This window comes from Hordeum vulgare, chromosome 2H (genome assembly GCF_904849725.1).
Source record: "Hordeum vulgare subsp. vulgare chromosome 2H, MorexV3_pseudomolecules_assembly, whole genome shotgun sequence".
NCBI lineage: Eukaryota > Viridiplantae > Streptophyta > Magnoliopsida > Poales > Poaceae > Hordeum > Hordeum vulgare.
The window spans coordinates 619,945,676-619,963,427 of NC_058519.1; the positions used below are offsets into that span (position 1 = coordinate 619,945,676).

General features: G+C 42.6%; 2 protein-coding genes across 2 annotated transcripts; both read left to right on the forward strand.

Moving 5' to 3' along the window:
• The first annotated feature begins 6,258 nt into the window (after window positions 1–6,258).
• On the forward strand, window positions 6,259–9,700 carry LOC123427909 (RNA-binding protein L-like). The gene is made up of 7 exons (XM_045112051.1): window positions 6,259–6,709; window positions 7,213–7,672; window positions 8,506–8,567; window positions 8,647–8,777; window positions 8,876–8,978; window positions 9,060–9,263; window positions 9,394–9,700. Exons 1-7 carry the CDS (start codon window positions 6,362–6,364, stop codon window positions 9,394–9,396), a joined length of 1,311 nt encoding a protein of 436 aa, XP_044967986.1. The 5' UTR covers window positions 6,259–6,361; the 3' UTR covers window positions 9,397–9,700.
• Window positions 9,701–11,486: 1,786 nt separating this feature from the next.
• On the forward strand, window positions 11,487–16,966 carry LOC123427910. Its single transcript, XM_045112052.1, has 10 exons — window positions 11,487–11,670; window positions 12,960–13,081; window positions 13,159–13,271; window positions 13,463–13,527; window positions 13,614–13,825; window positions 14,897–15,142; window positions 15,334–15,435; window positions 15,577–15,627; window positions 16,108–16,198; window positions 16,312–16,966. Exons 1-10 carry the CDS (start codon window positions 11,511–11,513, stop codon window positions 16,464–16,466), a joined length of 1,317 nt encoding a protein of 438 aa, XP_044967987.1. The 5' UTR covers window positions 11,487–11,510; the 3' UTR covers window positions 16,467–16,966.
• Window positions 16,967–17,752: the final 786 nt, after the last annotated feature.

The following is a 17,752-nucleotide window of genomic DNA, read 5'->3' on the forward strand; positions in this document are numbered from 1 at the left end:
CACATTGAGCTCATTATGATGATGCATTACCGAGTGGGCCCAGAGATACCTATCCGTCACATGGAGCGACAAATCCCAGTCTCGATTCGTACAACCCAACAGTCACTTTCGAAGGTACCTGTAGTGCACCTTTATAATCATCCAGTTATGTTGTAACGTTTGATACACCCAAAGCACTCCTACGGCATCCGGGAGTTGCACAATCTCATGGTCTAAGGAAATGATACTTGACATTAGAAAAGCTTTAGCAGACGAACTACATGATCTTGTGCTATGCTTAGGATTGGGTCTTGTCGATCACATCATTCTTCTAATGATGTGACCCCGTTATCAATGACATCCAATGTCCATGATCAGGAAACTATGGCTATCTATTGATCAACGAGCTACCTAACTAGAGGCTCACTAGGGACATGTTGTGGTCTATGTATTCACACATGTATTACGGTTTTCGGTTAATACAATTATAGCATGAACAATAGAAAATTATCATGAACGAGGAAATATAATAATAACCAATTTATTATTGCCTCTAGGGCATATTTCCAACGTTAACTACTCCCTCCTCGTCATGGCCTCCGCCGGGATGGTGAAGATGGCCATCGGAGATGATTTCCCCCTCCCACAGGGTTACTGGAATGGCTCATGATGGGTTTTTCTTTGATACACAGAGTTGCAGCGGTGGAGCGTAAGTTCTAGGTTAACTTTCGGGGGTTTCTGGATTTATAGGAATTTAATCATGTTAGCCAGAGCCATGTGGGCCCCACAAGCTAACATGGCGCACCTAGGAGGGTGGGCGCGCCCTGTTGGCTTGTGGCTCATAGGTGGCTCCCCTCTTGTGGTTCTTTACTCTGGTATTTCTTATTTCCCCCCAAAAAAACATAAAAAAAATTCAGGCAATTCCGAGAATTTCTATTTTCTGCACAAAAACAACACCACGGTAATTCTACTAAAAACAACGTCAGTATGGGTTAGTTCTAAATAAATCATATAAAGTGCATCAAAACCATATACAAGTATTGTAAACATAGACAAATATGGCATGGATATTTCATAAATTATCGATACATTAGAGACGTATCACTAACTCTTCCAAGTATTTCCTTAATATCTCTCTCCACATAAATCCCTTTCTCTAGTAGGTGAACTTAATTGTTTGAAAGGGCTATTATTGGTGATCTTAACGTCCATGGTATCATCATTAGAATCCTCCCCATAAGAGTCCTCCTATAAGGCACGAATTTCATCATTAATAGGTTCTTTAGCATTATTTTCATGCCAATCCTCACTAAATCCTACAATGATTCCTGTAAAATTCCACTCAAATTTATCACACGCATTGAGGTATAAGGCTGTAATGAACTCTTCGCGAGGAACTCTCCTTCTCATATTCTCACCAAAACCTTCATAGTCCTTAGATTCTAATCTATGCATCATGTATTTATCATGTAATATTTCTTCTATTGGAGGATATTCAAATTTTATTCTATAAAAGAAAAAGGTTTCCCTAGCCTGTTTTATAATGTTGCTGAATTCATGAACAAGGAAAATAGTGGCTAAATGCTTAGTGGAGGGATCACGAATGTTGGAAAATTCAAGAAACATCCTTTGTATACGAGGATGCATATGCACAAATTATCTCTCCAACTCTACTACAAGCAAAGATATGCCATCCGCAAAACTCATAGTTCTAGTAAGTATCGATCCATCTATCATAGGGAGTGAGCCAGCACAAGTAAAGAAATCTTGGATCACACTTTTTTCAATAATATTACCACTACCTATACGAAACTTCTTTGTATGCATAGTATTGGGTTCTCCTTTAGAAGGATCATCATCAACAATATTCTCTAGTGTATATTTTAAATTTTCATCAAAGCTCCTCTTAGTGTTTTCATTAATTGGTGAAACTTGATGATCAAAAGGCTTCGCACTAGCGGCAGGAGCATCAATAACCCTTTCAAATCCAGATGTGATAGCAACTTCAAACAAAATAAGCAAACAAGCAAAATGAAATTTTTTGTGCTTTTGATATTTTTAAGCAAGCAAATAAAAAGTGGAACAAGTGAATGATAATTTGTTTGAAGAAACCTGATGAGAATTTGATGATGACTCCCCGACAATAGCGCTAGAAATTCTTTCTGCTATTTGTGAGTTGCGTTGGGTTTTTCCCCGAAGAGGAAGATGAAGCAATATAGTAGCGATAAATATTTATCTCAGTGAGAATCAAGGTTATCGAATGAGTAGGAGAATCAAGCAAACCCTCGTCGTCAACACCTAAAACCAAACACTTGCACCCAACGCGGGCAAGAGGGTTGTCAAGCCCCTTGAACTCGTTACTTGCAAGGATTAATCCTGATAGATATAGATTTATAAATAGGAGAAGTAAACAAATATTAATAAGAAGTACAACAAGGTAATTTTGTTTTTTAGCAATATGTTTAAGTGGACCCGGGGGCCATAGTTTTCATCAGAGGCTTCTTTCTAGAAAATAGCATATATGCATACACAAATTATTGTTGGGCAGTTGACAGAATAGCGCATAGTTATGACATGTTATTCATGTCAATGATTATGTATATATAGGCATCACACCATAAATAAGTAGACCAAAAAGATCTTGCATCTACTACTATTACTCCAATTCAAGAGTGCTTCTATGCTTGCCTCTCTAGGTATTAAGTTAATGAAAAACAGAGCAATGCTTGGAGCAAAATGACATAATGTAGACAAAGTAAGACATGCAATATGTTCAGACCCGATCGTTTCATCCTTAGTAGCAACAATACAATACATGTCTTGTCCCCTTCTATCATTGGGATATAGAGCATCACAAGATTGAACACTCTACAATGCACCACTACCACTGAAGATCAATCAGTCTAGTTGGCCAAACCAAACAAATAGATCAAAGAGAAATACGAAGCTATAATAATCATGCATGATAGAATTCAAAAAAGACTCAAATACTTTCAATGCATAATCTGATCATAAATCCACAATTCATCGGATCCCAACAAACATACCGGAAAAGAGGATTGCATCGGATAGATCATCGCGAGAATCGCGACACACATTGTATTGAAGATCACATAGAGAGAAGAAGTCATCTACGTACTAGCTATGAACCTGTAGGTCTGTGGTGGACTACTCACACATCATCATGGAGGCAACAATGTTGATGTAGATGGCCTCCTTGATAAATTCCCCCTCCGACAGGGCACCGAAAAAGGTCTTCAGATGGGATCGTGGCGGAAAACAAACTTGCGGGGACGAAAAAAATGTTTCTGGTTGCTCTTCGGGGTTTTAGAGTATTTTTGGATTTATAGAAGTGAAATTAGGCCAGGAGGGCTCTCAAGGGGGGCACAAAGCACGGTGGGTGCGCCCTCTAGGCTAGTCGCCTCCTCGTGCGGTGTTTGGCCTCATTCCGAAGCTTCGTGGGTCCAAAATCGTCCAAAAAAATCAACAAATTTTTTCATCGTGTTTGGTCTCTATTTGGTATTGATTTTCTGCAGAAGTCAAAAACAAGCAAAAAAACAGAAACTGACACTGGGCATTGGTTAATATGTTAGTCCGAGAAAATGATATAAAATAGCATTTTATTGCATATAAAGTATCCAAGATTGATAATTTAGTAGCATGGAATAATAAAAAATTATAGATACATTGGAGACGTATCAATATACTAAAAAAAAGGTAAAAGATAAAAAATTGTAGATATATTGATTGATTGTGTGTTGTTCAACTGCCCATCACCTCTCATCTATATATAAGGCGTCTGATTTTTGTGTGAAAGAAACTCCAAATCCCATCCACGTTTTTCTAGAAAGTAACCAAACTCTAATTACTCGCGTGGGCCTAAGACATCTATTTGGTTTGTGGGACCCTGAGGCCACATACAAATTTCGATCGAGGTGCCCAAAATGCAAAGTTGCCCGTCTTAAGAGTCGACGAAAGTTCCCCTTGAACGTTTTTTTTTCATCAGGGATCATCTTCAGGTCAAATCGCTCACGTCTAAAAAGTGATGGCTAACACCATGTATTATAGATAGGTATACGTGATGTTTGTTGCCGGGCGTCACCTTTTACTTGTGATCGGATGACAATGCATTTGTTGTAACTTTTGCACACGACCTTAGATTAAGATGATCCAAATATAAACATCGTTCGTGTTGATAAGACTAAGTTTTTCTTATAGAACACTTTTCCAGATGAGGTGATCACAGATGTGTTATCGGCCGAGTAGTACCACGAGGAGCAACTTTCAACACCCCGAGCACTATATTGCCCTTGAGATGAATTCCAATGAAGATGGCCTAAACATCAAAGTTCTTCGTTTTGCCGATACAAAGGTTTCATATTAAACATTTATTCATTTAGGATAAACCTGGACATGGGCAGCCCGGTCCAAAACATCCGGCCCGACCCTGTTCCGGTCGGGTTCGAGCTTGAAAACTAGGCTCGGCCTTGAAAATATAACCATTTTACATGGAGGCCCGACCCAGCCCGTCCGAAATTCATCTTTTTAGTCCATTTAGATCAGGTTCAGGCTTGAATATTTCTTTTGGCCGGGCGAGACCCGGCTTGGGATTTGGATTTCTAGTTCGTGCTTACTAAAGCCCGGCATGGGATATGCCCAAGTTTAATTTAAGGTAATCTTAGTTAAGCTTTCGTCGTGCTGAAATCTGGTGTCAACATGATTCAAACCCTTTTTCTGGGTACAAACAAACTTTTTTTGCATTGCACCTCGTATGAGAAATTCTGAAAAATAAAATTTTCTTATGGCATCACAATGATTGGCTCATATTCCTCGTGAGGATGCTAGTTGCGGATTACCCCTTTTCCAGCTGTCATGAATGTGCATCACTGTTCTTTGTGATATGACAAAATCCTTTGTATTTCCGTTTGGAAAAGTCCCCTTTTAGCGAAAGTGCCAGCCGTATATGTCTTCTCTTGTGTCAAAATCAATGGAGAAACGTCTCTAAGAGCATCCCTAGCATATAGCAGATCGCCAAAAGTTTTATTTAGAAAAAATACTTTTCAAAGGGATCAAGGTCTATCTTTTCTTAACACAATGCATGCACATACGTTCATATACAAGCAGATACACCTTATCCCTATGAGCACCTCCAAAAGACCGAGCCGACATATTATCTTGAGATTTACAAAGTAATTATAGGCGTCTCGTCGCTGATGGAAACACCCCCTTTCACTGAATGCACATCGCTGAAAATTCCGAAAAAAATACAGGAATAAATGCGAGCACCAGAACTTGAAACATAGTGGACTGTAAATACCACAGTCTCTCTAATCATCCAACCACATATTGGTTTACGATTAAGACCTATCTAGAAGATCTCTCAAACCAATAATTTATTTTTTGAATACGGTACCCATACAAATACTTACATACATATGCATACACTAAACCCTATGGACACACACTCTTCTCTATGAGCACCTTCAAGATATTAAACCGGCACGGCATATTGAGATTGACGAAGTTGCCACATATGTATTCGTAATCGATGAAAGCATATATTCACACTGAAACACACATTGTCAGAAAGGTTAAATAAATTTAGAAAAATGCGACCAACGGTGTAGGACTTGAACCCTAGTGGGTTGGTTCCAACATGGGGAATGAACCTTAACCCACCGCTTCGCAGTCAACCCCCGTGGCTAGAACCGTTCCACCCCGCATCCCTCTCGCACACCTTTCCTCGCCCACCGACGTCGAAATCTTCCTTTTCGCCACCGGCGAGGCCGCACTCGCGTAACTCTGCCCGTTAGCCACCTAGGTCCATTTTCATCGAGAAAATCAACCCGTCCAGCCTTGGAGATCATGGCATACGAAGGTGAAGCACAACTCCTAGGCCGCCGATGGCACCGGAATCGAGGAACGAGACCGCTGCCACCACCCCCTCTCACCGTCCCGACACTCCAGCCGTGTGTTAGGGGTCAAAGCAATTTATCCTTGTACTTTGATGATCAAGTGTGTGTGCTTGTTTTGATTCATGAGAACCTAGTTGTTTTGTCTCTGAAAAAAAAAGCTTCTCCATCTGTGCCAGCGAAGTTTTTTTTTGTGTGTGTGTGTGTGCAGAAAACAAAGAGAGTACGTGGACAAAGCGGACAAGGACGCCAGTTCAATTCCGGAAGAGAAAAGGGAAGAAAAAAAAAGGAAAAACAGGACACGGGCAGCGCGGTTTGCCCGCCCACGGTAATAAAAAAGGAGAGCCGGAACCCCTGTGCGCGCCGCGGACGAATCTCAGCCCTGAAATCCCCATCCCCTCCCCCGCACCCGTCCGTCTCCCTCCCCTCTCTCCCTAGGGTTCGGGCCTCTCCTCCCCTCTCCTCTCGCCATGATGCAGCCACCGCCGCCGTCGCAGCCGCAGCCGGGCATGGGCGCCCCCATGCCGCCGCAGGGCGCGGGAGGGCAGCCGCCGCACTGGGGCGCGATCCCGCCGCCGATGCCGCACTACGCGCAGCCGCCCCCGCAGCAGCAGCCGCCGCCCCAGGCCATGTGGGGCCAGCCGCCGCCCCAGGCCGCGCCCTACGGCCAGGTGCCCGCCCCGCAGCAGTACTACGCCGCGCCGCAGGCCCCCGCCGCCCCCGCCGCCTCGGACGAGGTCAGGACGCTCTGGATCGGGGACCTCCAGTACTGGATGGACGAGAACTACATCTACAGCTGCTTCGCCAACACCGGGGAGGTACGTGCCCCGATCTGACGCCCGATTCGTTCGGCACGTCGGTCCGACGCGAGATTTGCTTCGGCTCGGCTTGCCCTGTTGGATGTACGCGTCGCGGGTCTAGATGTAATCGGTTAGGGATTTAGTTGTGATGGTAGAACTGCGAGACGAGTTACTTTGTTGTGAATTATGTCTTCGTTACAGGGAAAAAAATCCAAGCTTTAGCTGATTTAGCTGTTGTTCTGGAGCAGTTGCGTGTTTTGGCACGGTTGCATGATTGGTGTTGTGAAGACTAAAGCTGTCAACTGCATCTTGCGAAATTGAAAATTCTCTAGTTAACTGAACTATTTGTTTTTCTGCTTATCATGTACCTTTTGCACTGTGTCTTGTGAAATTAAAAATTCTCTAGTTAACTTGAGTATTTGTTTTTCTGCTTATATACCTTCTGCACATCTGTGCGTCTGTTCTGCAGACCATCTATTATATGTAAAGTTGCTAAAGATCATCTTTTTGTTAATTTGCAGTTCCAATCTGTGAAGCTTATCCGCGACAAGCAGACTGGGCAGCTTCAGGGTTATGGCTTTGTCGAGTTTGCAAGCCATGCAGCTGCTGAGCGAGTTCTTCAGACATTCAATGGACAAATGATGCCAAATGTTGAGTTGGCATACAGACTGAACTGGGCCAGTGCTGGCGAAAAGCGTGATGATACCCCAGACTATACAATTTTTGTTGGGGACTTGGCAGCTGATGTTACAGACTACATGTTACAGGAGACATTCAGGGTCCATTACCCTTCAGTGAAGGGCGCAAAAGTTGTGACTGACAAGATGACAATGCGTTCAAAGGGTTATGGGTTTGTCAAGTTTGGTGATCCCACAGAGCAAGCTCGTGCCATGACTGAGATGAATGGAATGCCCTGTTCTTCCAGACCTATGCGCATTGGTCCAGCAGCAAATAGGAAGACAACAGGGGTTCAGGAGAGAGGTAAATGTGGTGAATCTCATGTCACTGCAAATAGCTATTTGCTATTACATGTATACATTTACTTCTCATGCATACTTGATTGCTATGCTTAAGTTCATGTTGTTCTACTTGTTTGTGTCTGAACAATAAAAGCTAGGTATTACCCTTTTTTTGCATGCAAGAAGACATTCTTCATTAGTAGTATAATGGTTTAATGATAAATAAACTATAGTAACTCATGGTATCTGGAGGCAGGATATCAACAGTTCCTTCATATATGCCCTGCAATTGACTTGAGCTTGAGCATTTCTTGTTTACTTCAGTCATGTCCAAGTTTGTAGTCTGTTTCTTTTTCTTCTATTTATTTTTAGTTTCCTACTAGTTACCTGTCATGATATATTGCATTGTATGTATATCTTTAGAACACCTTTCCTGTGTATAAATAAAAAAAGTTATGGCCCATGCTCAATCGGATTATACACATGCAAACTAAACTGGTTTATTGTGTTGTGCTTGCTTTATTCATCAGGGTTTAGCAGTTAAGGGTTGGAATCATTTCAACATGCATTGAGAGTTACATTTTCCATCTTGAATTTTTGCCAAGTGAATTTTGTATGACTGCATTCATTGAGAGATAGCAGTACCAGTCATTCCTTATTTATATATCTATCTTATCATGCACTGCTTTAGTCACATGTTATTTATTTATCTTTTGCACTGCTTTAGTGACATGTTATATTTATCATTTGAATTTTGTGTCTCTTGCATGATATGCATTCATGTTTATTTATCCTTTGTTATTTAACAAGTCTTACAACGTATTTCCTTCACTTTTTTTTTGCTTTCATTTACAGTACCAATTCCAAATACAAATACTCAAGGAGCTCAGTCTGACAATGATCCTAACAATACCACCGTGCGTTCTTAGTTCTACTTTTCTGTATTACACCAATTTAATTTCAGTGTGTTGAACATATTTGTTTCTTTGGTCTCAGATATTTGTTGGCGGCCTTGACCCCAATGTCACTGAAGATGCCTTGAAACAAGTGTTTGCTCCATATGGGGAAGTCGTCCATGTCAAGATCCCTGTTGGGAAGAGATGTGGCTTTGTTCAGTATGCTAACAGGTTGATTTTTTCTTCTGTTTATAACAGTTCCAGTTGTTTCTTGTGCTTGTATTTTTTAAGTACTTCCTTCTAAGTTACTCTTGTCACTGCATATTCAGGCCTTCTGCTGAGCAAGCTCTGCAATTGCTGCAAGGGACCTTGGTTGGTGGTCAGAACGTGAGGCTTTCATGGGGACGAAGCCCTTCGAACAAACAAACTCAGGTTAATTCTTGCATACTGAACTTCTATCCTGTCTTGAGCTGTATACCAGAGGGGTAATATATAACATTTGGACATTTTCAGCCTCAGGAAGCCACCCAGTGGGGTGCAGGTGCTGCTGCCGGTGCTGCTGGTGGTTACTATGCTGGATATGGACAAGGGTACGAGGCTTATGGACAAGGGTATGCACAGCCCCAAGACCCTAACATGTATGGTTATGGAGCCTATGCTGGTTATCCAAACTACCAACAACCAGCAGCTGCACCTCAGCCGCCACCGCCACAACAGGTGAAGTTCCTTGTTGATATCAACGCAAACCATAGCCCTTGAAAATCGCATTACTTGACGTTGTGACGACATTTTAGTACCAGTGGCCTGACTAATCTGAAACTGCGCCATCTTTTTTCCCTTTCTCCAGTGAGCCCTCCCCATTGGGTCTTCCAGACATGAGATGAGAACCCCTGTTTGAAGGCGCTGTCGAGGCTAATGTTGTAGCACCTGTCGATAGAGAGAGAGAGGGTTCCTGGACTCCTGATTTTGATCGCCTCATGGCAAGGTCTATTTGGTCTATTATGCACTATGTTATGAGCAGCTGTTGTCCCATTGTGATCCTTCAAATGTGTACTGGAAACTATGTTTTGTTTTGCCGCATGTCCTTGTCTACTGTCATTTACCATTGCCATCTGCTGTTAAATTATTATATAACTATTGTACCGTTTGCTTCCTGTTGCATTTGTTTTTGTTTTTGTTGTTGCTTTGTGGCTTTGGATTCTCCTTTTTTTTATCAGAGAAGAGGATAACCCAACAGCTTTGGTCTGGTGGCCTGATTGACCACATGGGCGGATCAGATCACAGGGCATGGCTGCCTGTGCTGTCGACCGTGGAATTTCGTTTGATAGTGTTTGTTTCAGTGCTAGATTGGTTTGATTAGCACTGCCCCGTTCAGTCCAGCCGTGGATTCAGCAATTATTCTAGAGCCTTGTAGTCGTATTTGTAATTTCCTACTCGTATTTGTTTAGGGTCGTTTTGGTTGTATCTGTTGTTTTGTTGATCTTATATAAACCATACTTATGAGGCCTTGTACAATGCAATGTGCTTAGTAAATAACCAATTTGTTAAAGCATTGCTGTATATTTCTACAAGGAAGTTGCTTAATTAGGAACCTCTATGTAGAAATATGCATTGATGCTTTATATGTACTCCCTCCGTCCCATTCTGTTTTTTAATAATAATAACAATGTACTCCCTCCGTATCATAATATATGACGTTTTAGCAGTTCATTTAAGCTGCTAAAACGTCATATATTATGATACAGAGACAGTATTACATTATGAGATGGAGAGAGTATATCTTATTCATGTTGTATTGTAGAATAACCCCTTGATTGTAAAAGAACATATATTCTTGTGGATGCTAAAAGAATAACACCGAGTATGAATTGACCATCGATTGTAAAAGAACATAAATAAGAAAAAAAAAAGTAATATCCCTTCTAGTCCATATTACTTGTCACTTGTTTAGTAACTTTGATGAAAGTAATATGGATCAGAGGGGTGATACAAACTACACTTCACATTTGTATTACTCCCTCGGTTCACAAACTTCTGTAAGGTTTTGAAGACATCCATGACAATGTGCAAAACAGTTAAATTTCAGTTGGTTGGAATGACTTAACAAAAAAAACCAGATGGAGTATTTTTTTTCTTAAAACCAGATGGAGGATGCTCGGGAGATGAATAGGACCTGGGAGTATGTACTCCTAAGAGTACTAACCTATATATATATTCTTATGAATGAATGTACAATACTTCCTCTGTTCCAAAATAACTGTCTTAAGCTTAGTACAATTTTGTATTAGAGCTAGTACAAAGTCAAGACAGTTATTTTGGACCTGAGGGAGTATAACGTTATGAGTCGGCATGACATTGAAGAAATCACGCTCAGTTGACTACATTCGTATTTGTATAGTTTCCGATTATCATAGGCAGGAGAAAAAAGACTACTAGACGGTATTCGTATAATTTCCGATGATCATAGACAGAAGAAAAAAGACTTTATCATAGGCAGGAGAACAAAGACTACTAGACGGTATTCATATAGTTTCCGATTATCACAGGCAGGAGAAAAAAGACTACTAGACGGTATTCGTATAATTTCCGATCATCACAGGCAGGAGAGAAAAAGAGCACTAGACGGTTCTTGATAGTAAAAAAAAAGAAAGAGAGTTACAGATGCCAGCTGCAAAGCGACAGAGGTGACGGGAAAGGCAGCCATAATTCCAGACAGGGCACTGTAGCACTAGCACATGTACAACCCGAGATTCCTTGCCATTGTCGCGCGCGCGCATCACGATCCGCGACCTCCATCCAACAGCGCTCGATCCGTCCGTCCGTTCCCCGACCCGTCCGTCAGACACACACACACACACACACACACACGACCGCACGCGGCACGCCCTTTCCTCCCTCGCCTTTCTCCTCTGGCCTCTGCCTCGTCGCCTCCCCCTTCTCTCCTCCCCACCCCCACCCCACCCCATGGCCCGCCCCAAGAAGGCCAAGGCGGCGCCGGCGCCCGTCTGCGAGGCGCTGCTGCTGGCGACCGTCTGCATGGTCGGCCTCCCCGTCGAGGTCCAGGTCCGCGACGGATCCGCCTACGCCGGCGTCTTCCACACCGCCTCCCTCCACGGCGGATACGGTGCGCGCCCCGCCTCCTCCTTCTCCCCCCTCCGTCTTCCATTGGCACGCGTTAGGTTCGGGGATCACGCGGATGGCGTCCGGCCCCGTGATCCGGCTGCCGGGTGGACATACCGGGCGCCGCGCGCCTAGTGACGCGACCTCTGGTTCGTCTCTGTTTTTTCCCCCGGGAATGGGTCCTGATCTGCTCGTTCGTCGACTCGCCGCGGTCGCCCTGGTGCCTCGTTTTGCTACTAGTATTTTTTGCCGGGGCTGGGGTGATGGCTGGGGCGGATTCGGGGGCGGGTGGTGGAGATCGCCGGGTTGTGTTCGTCTTCTGCGATGGAGGCGGCTCTGCTCTACAGGGGCCGAGATCCTGGCCGTTCGGTCATCCCGATTTCGGTGAGCACTTGTGCTGGGAATTGTATCTGGTTTGGTTCGGGCGATCCGGGTTTCTACAATGCCACTGCATCTAGATTGTTTCCTTCTTATTTCTCTCCTACTATGTATCGCCGCCCTGCCGTGAGCCTCAAGCGTCGTATGGAGGATCTCTTGCGCATCAGGGTGGGTGGATTCAAATGTTGTTCCTCCAGATCACGGGGAAAGTGGTTTTGCTTTCCTTGGTCCAATCACAGATCACGTGCTGTCGCGGATTTATTCTTGTGGATTTAGGGCTGAATTCCCATGCCCCTCGCTGCTGTTTTTTGGTCTCCCTGGGGATTTTCCGCGTGCTATGTTATGGAAATAAGTAATAATTGATGAATGCTATCATTCCATGATCAAAGCGATTATGCTCGATTGTGTGATCCAGCAACAGTACAAAGGTAAATAGTTATTATTGGGCGTTATGAAGGATATGCAGTGTAATGGAACTACTGGTTCGGTTTCACTCTACATTTGAGCTGTGATGAAGAACTCTGGGTGGATTTCTCGATATCATTGGAAATGGTGTGGTTTCTGGATTCTAATTGCTCTTAGGATTTTCGCCCAGGGGGCAATGTTGGTACATCAGTCCCTTTATTTTGCTTAATTCGTTCTCTTGGAACTTTTGCAAGTTCTCCAGGAAATATCCTTTTCCTTGGCAGATCATGCGCACAATTTGTGGGTTGACCTTGATTTTTTTTTTACATCATCTCTACTGTGATCTGATTTTGTCTGAACTCCCTAAGTCGTTTTTACCTCGTAATTTGATTTGGCGACTGCTCATATACTTTGTACTTTCGAGTCTTGGGCAGTATAATGTTTGTTGCGTTCTACCAAATTTGAGTTTTAGGGGAGAACATATTGGATTAATGGATTTGTGTTGAGCAGGTGTTGTGCTAAAGAAAGCAAGGAAGATTGCAAACGGAAAGGACAATGCCAATCTAGTGCTGGGAGCTTTCGTGGACACTCTTGTTGTTCTCCCAGATGATCTTGTGCAAGTGATTGCAAAGGTAGGTTTAATGCACTTATATGTTAGTTGAAACACATTGCCTTCTGATGGAGCTGACAGAAATGGTTGTTTTTCCAGGACTTCTCCCTTGCTACTAAAGATGTTTCTAAAACTACTGCTTGTGATGTGGTGGCAGCCAGTGGATTGATGCAGCCTCAAACTTCACATTCGGGAGACCCAAAAGCATCCAGGTCTGTAAATGTGTATCCATCAAAGTATCTCGATTGCTTGCTCCCAGTAACTGGATACCTTTAACTGTTACAATTTTTCATTGCTGGTTCAGAATGTACATTGAAGCAATATACTCTATTTGATTGTATTCTGTTTGTTTTTACCATGTCTTATTGATTGTTGACCTTCATTAATGCTATTTCTGTCACAGACAGGTTGAGAAGTGCAGCAGGCTGTGTCAGAATAGTGATACCTCTACTGGGAAAATTGTTCCAAGTACTAACTCTAGCCTCTTTTTCTCTTCTATTGAGATAGCCCTTTCATCCTTCTCTTCCCTGCACTAAATCTTTCTGATTTCTCAGTGAACAGTAATGCTGCAAATGTCGCCTCTCCAATTGAACATATAGTGCCAAATTGGAATGCAATTCCAACTTCTGCTGGTATTGGATCAAAAGATGGAAATGTTGTTAATTCAGTTTTAGCTACTCCTGTGGTAGCTTCAAATGTTAAAACATCTCAACCGGTCAACAATTCATCTATTAAAGCTGTCATGTCAAGCAAAATCACTGTTAAGGTGAGCTCTTTTAGTATGTGCTAATAGCGGTAGATGTGTCTACATCTTATTCTTACTTATAAAGTAGTACTCCCTCTGGCCCATATTAATTGTCACTGATTTAGTACAATTTTGTACTAAATCAGCGACAATTAATATGGATCGGAGGGAGTACCTGATGATTTTGTAAGAAAAATAAGCTTGCGATGTATCTACCTTTGGAGCAAAGCATAGTAATAAACTGTACGATTTTATGTATTATTTCAACTATGTACATAATGCTTAACTATACTGATTTACTGATTCTCTCAATACGTTGTAAATGTATGCATTTTCTCAATATTAATGTATAATACTCCATTGCTAATAATATTATTGCAGATACAAGTATTGAAATACAAATTTATCTATTATTAATCCACCTCCGCACATAGTGCTTAAGCGTACTGATTTATTAATTGTCTCAATTATTTCGTAAATGCGTGCCTTTTCTAATTATTATACTTAATACTCTCATGCCAAACATAATGTTATTGTAGATAACTGAATGCACAGGCAAAATACTTTAGAATATAGTCATAAAATTGAATACGGCCTGCCAAGGGTCAATGTTCTTGACCAAGTATTGCTGCTATGATTAGTGCATTCCTATTTTGGATTATGATGCATAGAAGTTTTCTTTTTCTGAAAAGATTCAAGTAAGGGCATGTGCTACATTGCCAGGTGGGAGCGCGTAAAAGAGAACTTTTTCTTTCCACGTAGGACAGAGGTTCTAATGTTGTACTGTCGATGCTTAAATAGGCACTGGCATGTGCTTTGATCTAATTGGTAGATAAAACAACAATCCGAGCCTCTACAAGACATACTTGCCTTGCATGAGGAGATGTCTCGTACGTGGGCGCTTCCCTATACTCATCTTTAAGCACCCATGTTAATGCATCTTGCATTTGTACATGCCTTGCTTCCAATGCCCATTTTTACTGGTGTTAATGAGCCTTCCTGTGCTTTATTATGTATTATCTTCATTATATATATGACATGCAGTTCCTTGTTATCAGTCTACTCATTTGCCTTTTAACATTATTATGTCAGGAATCCAAACTCAATCCCCATGCCAAGGTCTTCGCTCCATCTCTTGCAAGTTCCAGACCAGTACTTGCAGCTGCACCCCCTGTTAACCCAAGCTATATCTCAAACTCAGTCTCTGGAGTTCCAACTGGCGTACCTGTATTTCAAACTCACTCGCATCCGGGCAGTTCGTCTCTATCCAGCAAGGTTGTTCATTATAATAACCTGGCTCCTGGAAACTTTGGAATTTCACCTCAATATGTTCAATCAGTAAGTAACTCGATTTACTCAGTCACACTTTTGATTAATTTATCTTTTAGCTGGATGCACTACCATATTATATATCAAGTGATTCGAGCGAAATATGACATAAGATGTCAACTCCTACACATGGTTAACTATGATATGTTCATGCTTCTGAATTTTGATACACGCTGCTATCTACATTGTTTGCATGACAGGTTGTGGGGCATAATATCGGAAGGCTAGATCCTGCAAGACTCGGTACACCATATCACCCCTTGCAAGTGGGATCAACCTATATCAGCCCTAGTCCTCAGCCTGTAAGTCCTATAATTTTTTTAATAAGATATGTAGTCCACATTAAAAATTTAGAAATCTGTTCATTTGTGTCTATTTATTATTAGAAATTATTTTTATCTGCTACTCAACTGAACCAAATTGTTTGATTGCATACTTTATAGATGGTTGATGGGAAGTTCAGTCCTGTTGTTTATGTTCATCCAGTTTCTCAGGTGAGCCATTGCTGTTTGTATCAAGGGTTCAAGTGGATCTCTTTCATAGGAGTAGGATGATACACACATAATTGTAGAAACATGCCTATTTAGAAATTATCCAAGCTGAACTTTGCAAATAAGATTGTTTTTAGAAATAGATATCTTATTGCCTCAGTAAAACCTTGAACATAGGTTATTGGAGATTAGCATCAAACATTAGTATCTTGCGGCTTCAGCGTTTGCGATGGATGTTGCGACCCTGATATTGTATTGACTTATTTTGTGCATCAAATTCAGTTGCTCATCAAATGTTTTTTTTTCCTTAACCGCCTGGCTTCTTAAAATATCATCCATGTAACAAACCCTGGTGCAGCAACGCAATGTTTACTGTAAATATAAACTGGAACCGACACAGAATTTCGATAAGAGAACTAGAATGGGCACAATTTTTTCTTCTGGCTCATTCTGTCTGATCTGTTATTTGTTTTTCTATTGAAGGATGCTATGCGTGGAACACCAGTTATGTCCCAAGTATGGCCTCGCCCTTTGCTGTTGAACTCGCATCAAGCTAGCTTGCAGAAGTTTCAAGGTAACAGGAATTGCAGGTTTCATCTTCATTGTCTTTGATTGAATGATAAAAAGTACTTAAGGTTTTGTTATTACACTGATAATAACATACTCTTTTATATGTCCACTCTCCAGGCACGGCACCCTTCTTTGGGGCTCCGCCAGTCATGGCAACCGGGAACCTGCCCATGGTGATGCCGAGCCCTGCAACGCTTGTGCAGCCATTCCAGGCCATTCATCCAATCATGGTTCCTTCCGCGCCCAGTATGTATCCAGGCAAATACATGTAAACTTGTCATACCGCTGTGATTTCTGATTTCTTTGGAAGAAGAATCTTGGCTTTACCCCTTTGGCTTTTCGGGGTATACATCTAAGAGGACTCGCAGTTTTGCCTACCCTGTCAATTCACCTACTAGTTGCTGGTCATTGTCCGTCTTTTTATTGGGAGGACTTGCAACGTTTGCCATAAGCCATGGTCGGTGTGGCTTATGGTTTAATTTTTTCGGGAGAGTTCATGGGAGGAGTTGATATGAAAATAGAGAGGAGATTGAAGCGATTCTTTGACTGCCTTGGCGGCAACACATTTTACCTGTTCTTTTGCGTTTGCAGAGCAGCATGTACCGTGAAACATTGTAAATGAGTAAGATAGTGAAGTGCCCCCCCTTTTCTTCTCCTTGCAAGTGTGATCTTGCTGTTATGAATGTTATATCTTCTGTTGCAAGTGTAGTTCTGGTATTATTCTTGTCCAAATGATAATGTCCACACATGTGGCATGTTTGCGCTTCGCCCATACGCATCGATCTCTGTTGATTTTGTTTTGTCTGAATCTTGACAAAGTTTCACTAATTTTGTATGCCACGTAGGCATGATCCTGTGTGTGCCGCAACGTGTGGTTGTGAGCTGCGAGCGGCGTTGTATGGGCGAACAGTTTTTGCTTACACAGTTAACACCTACTTTGTGATCGTGTGGATGAACTATTCTTCGTCCACACGGCGCTCGTACATTGCTAGATGTCAACTGCTGTTACGCGCAGTGGCGGAACTACGTCCAGGGCAGCCCGGGTCTTGGCCCATGTAGTCCCTTGCTATCCTCTGTATATTTCATAAAAATATTAGGCTACATGCAATCTAGCCTGTGTCCTGGACCTGGATAAAATTGACTCGGGCTACGCAAAGCTGAAAGCCCAACGAAGCAGCGACGGAGAACGGACTTCCGACCGGGCTAGCTAGGTCGAGAAAAAAGGGTTTGCCCCTGATCACCCTCGTTCCTCTTTCGATCGACACAAGTCACGGAACCGTCGCGCACATTGTTCTATCACACCGCGTCGCCGTACATCCAGTGCGACACAACACGCGGTAGTGCCCAACACCGCCGAGATCCGCCCCACGACGGCCGGCGCCCGCCCGTGACACGCTCGCCTCGACCACGTCGAGACGCTGCCCGCTCGCCGTCGCACCAGCGCTTGCCGTTGCCGCTTGTGTTTCTTTTTCTACGTCGGCTTATCAAGTCATCAGCACCAGCGCTTGTCTTGTAATTTCTTCATGCCCGCTGGCCGTCGTACCAACGCTCGACGTAG

Excerpts from the sequence above, each read along its gene's own strand:
- LOC123427910 (XM_045112052.1), top strand. The coding sequence starts at position 11,511 with ATGGCCCGCCCCAAGAAGGCCAAGGCGGCGCCGGCGCCCGTCTGCGAG. Across the intron at positions 13,272-13,462 it reads GGAGACCCAAAAGCATCCAG|ACAGGTTGAGAAGTGCAGCA; the intron begins GTCTGTAAATGT and ends TTTCTGTCACAG. Across the intron at positions 13,826-14,896 it reads CAAGCAAAATCACTGTTAAG|GAATCCAAACTCAATCCCCA; the intron begins GTGAGCTCTTTT and ends TTATTATGTCAG.
- LOC123427909 (XM_045112051.1), top strand. The coding sequence starts at position 6,362 with ATGATGCAGCCACCGCCGCCGTCGCAGCCGCAGCCGGGCATGGGCGCC. Across the intron at positions 7,673-8,505 it reads AACAGGGGTTCAGGAGAGAG|TACCAATTCCAAATACAAAT; the intron begins GTAAATGTGGTG and ends TTTCATTTACAG. Across the intron at positions 8,979-9,059 it reads CTTCGAACAAACAAACTCAG|CCTCAGGAAGCCACCCAGTG; the intron begins GTTAATTCTTGC and ends GGACATTTTCAG.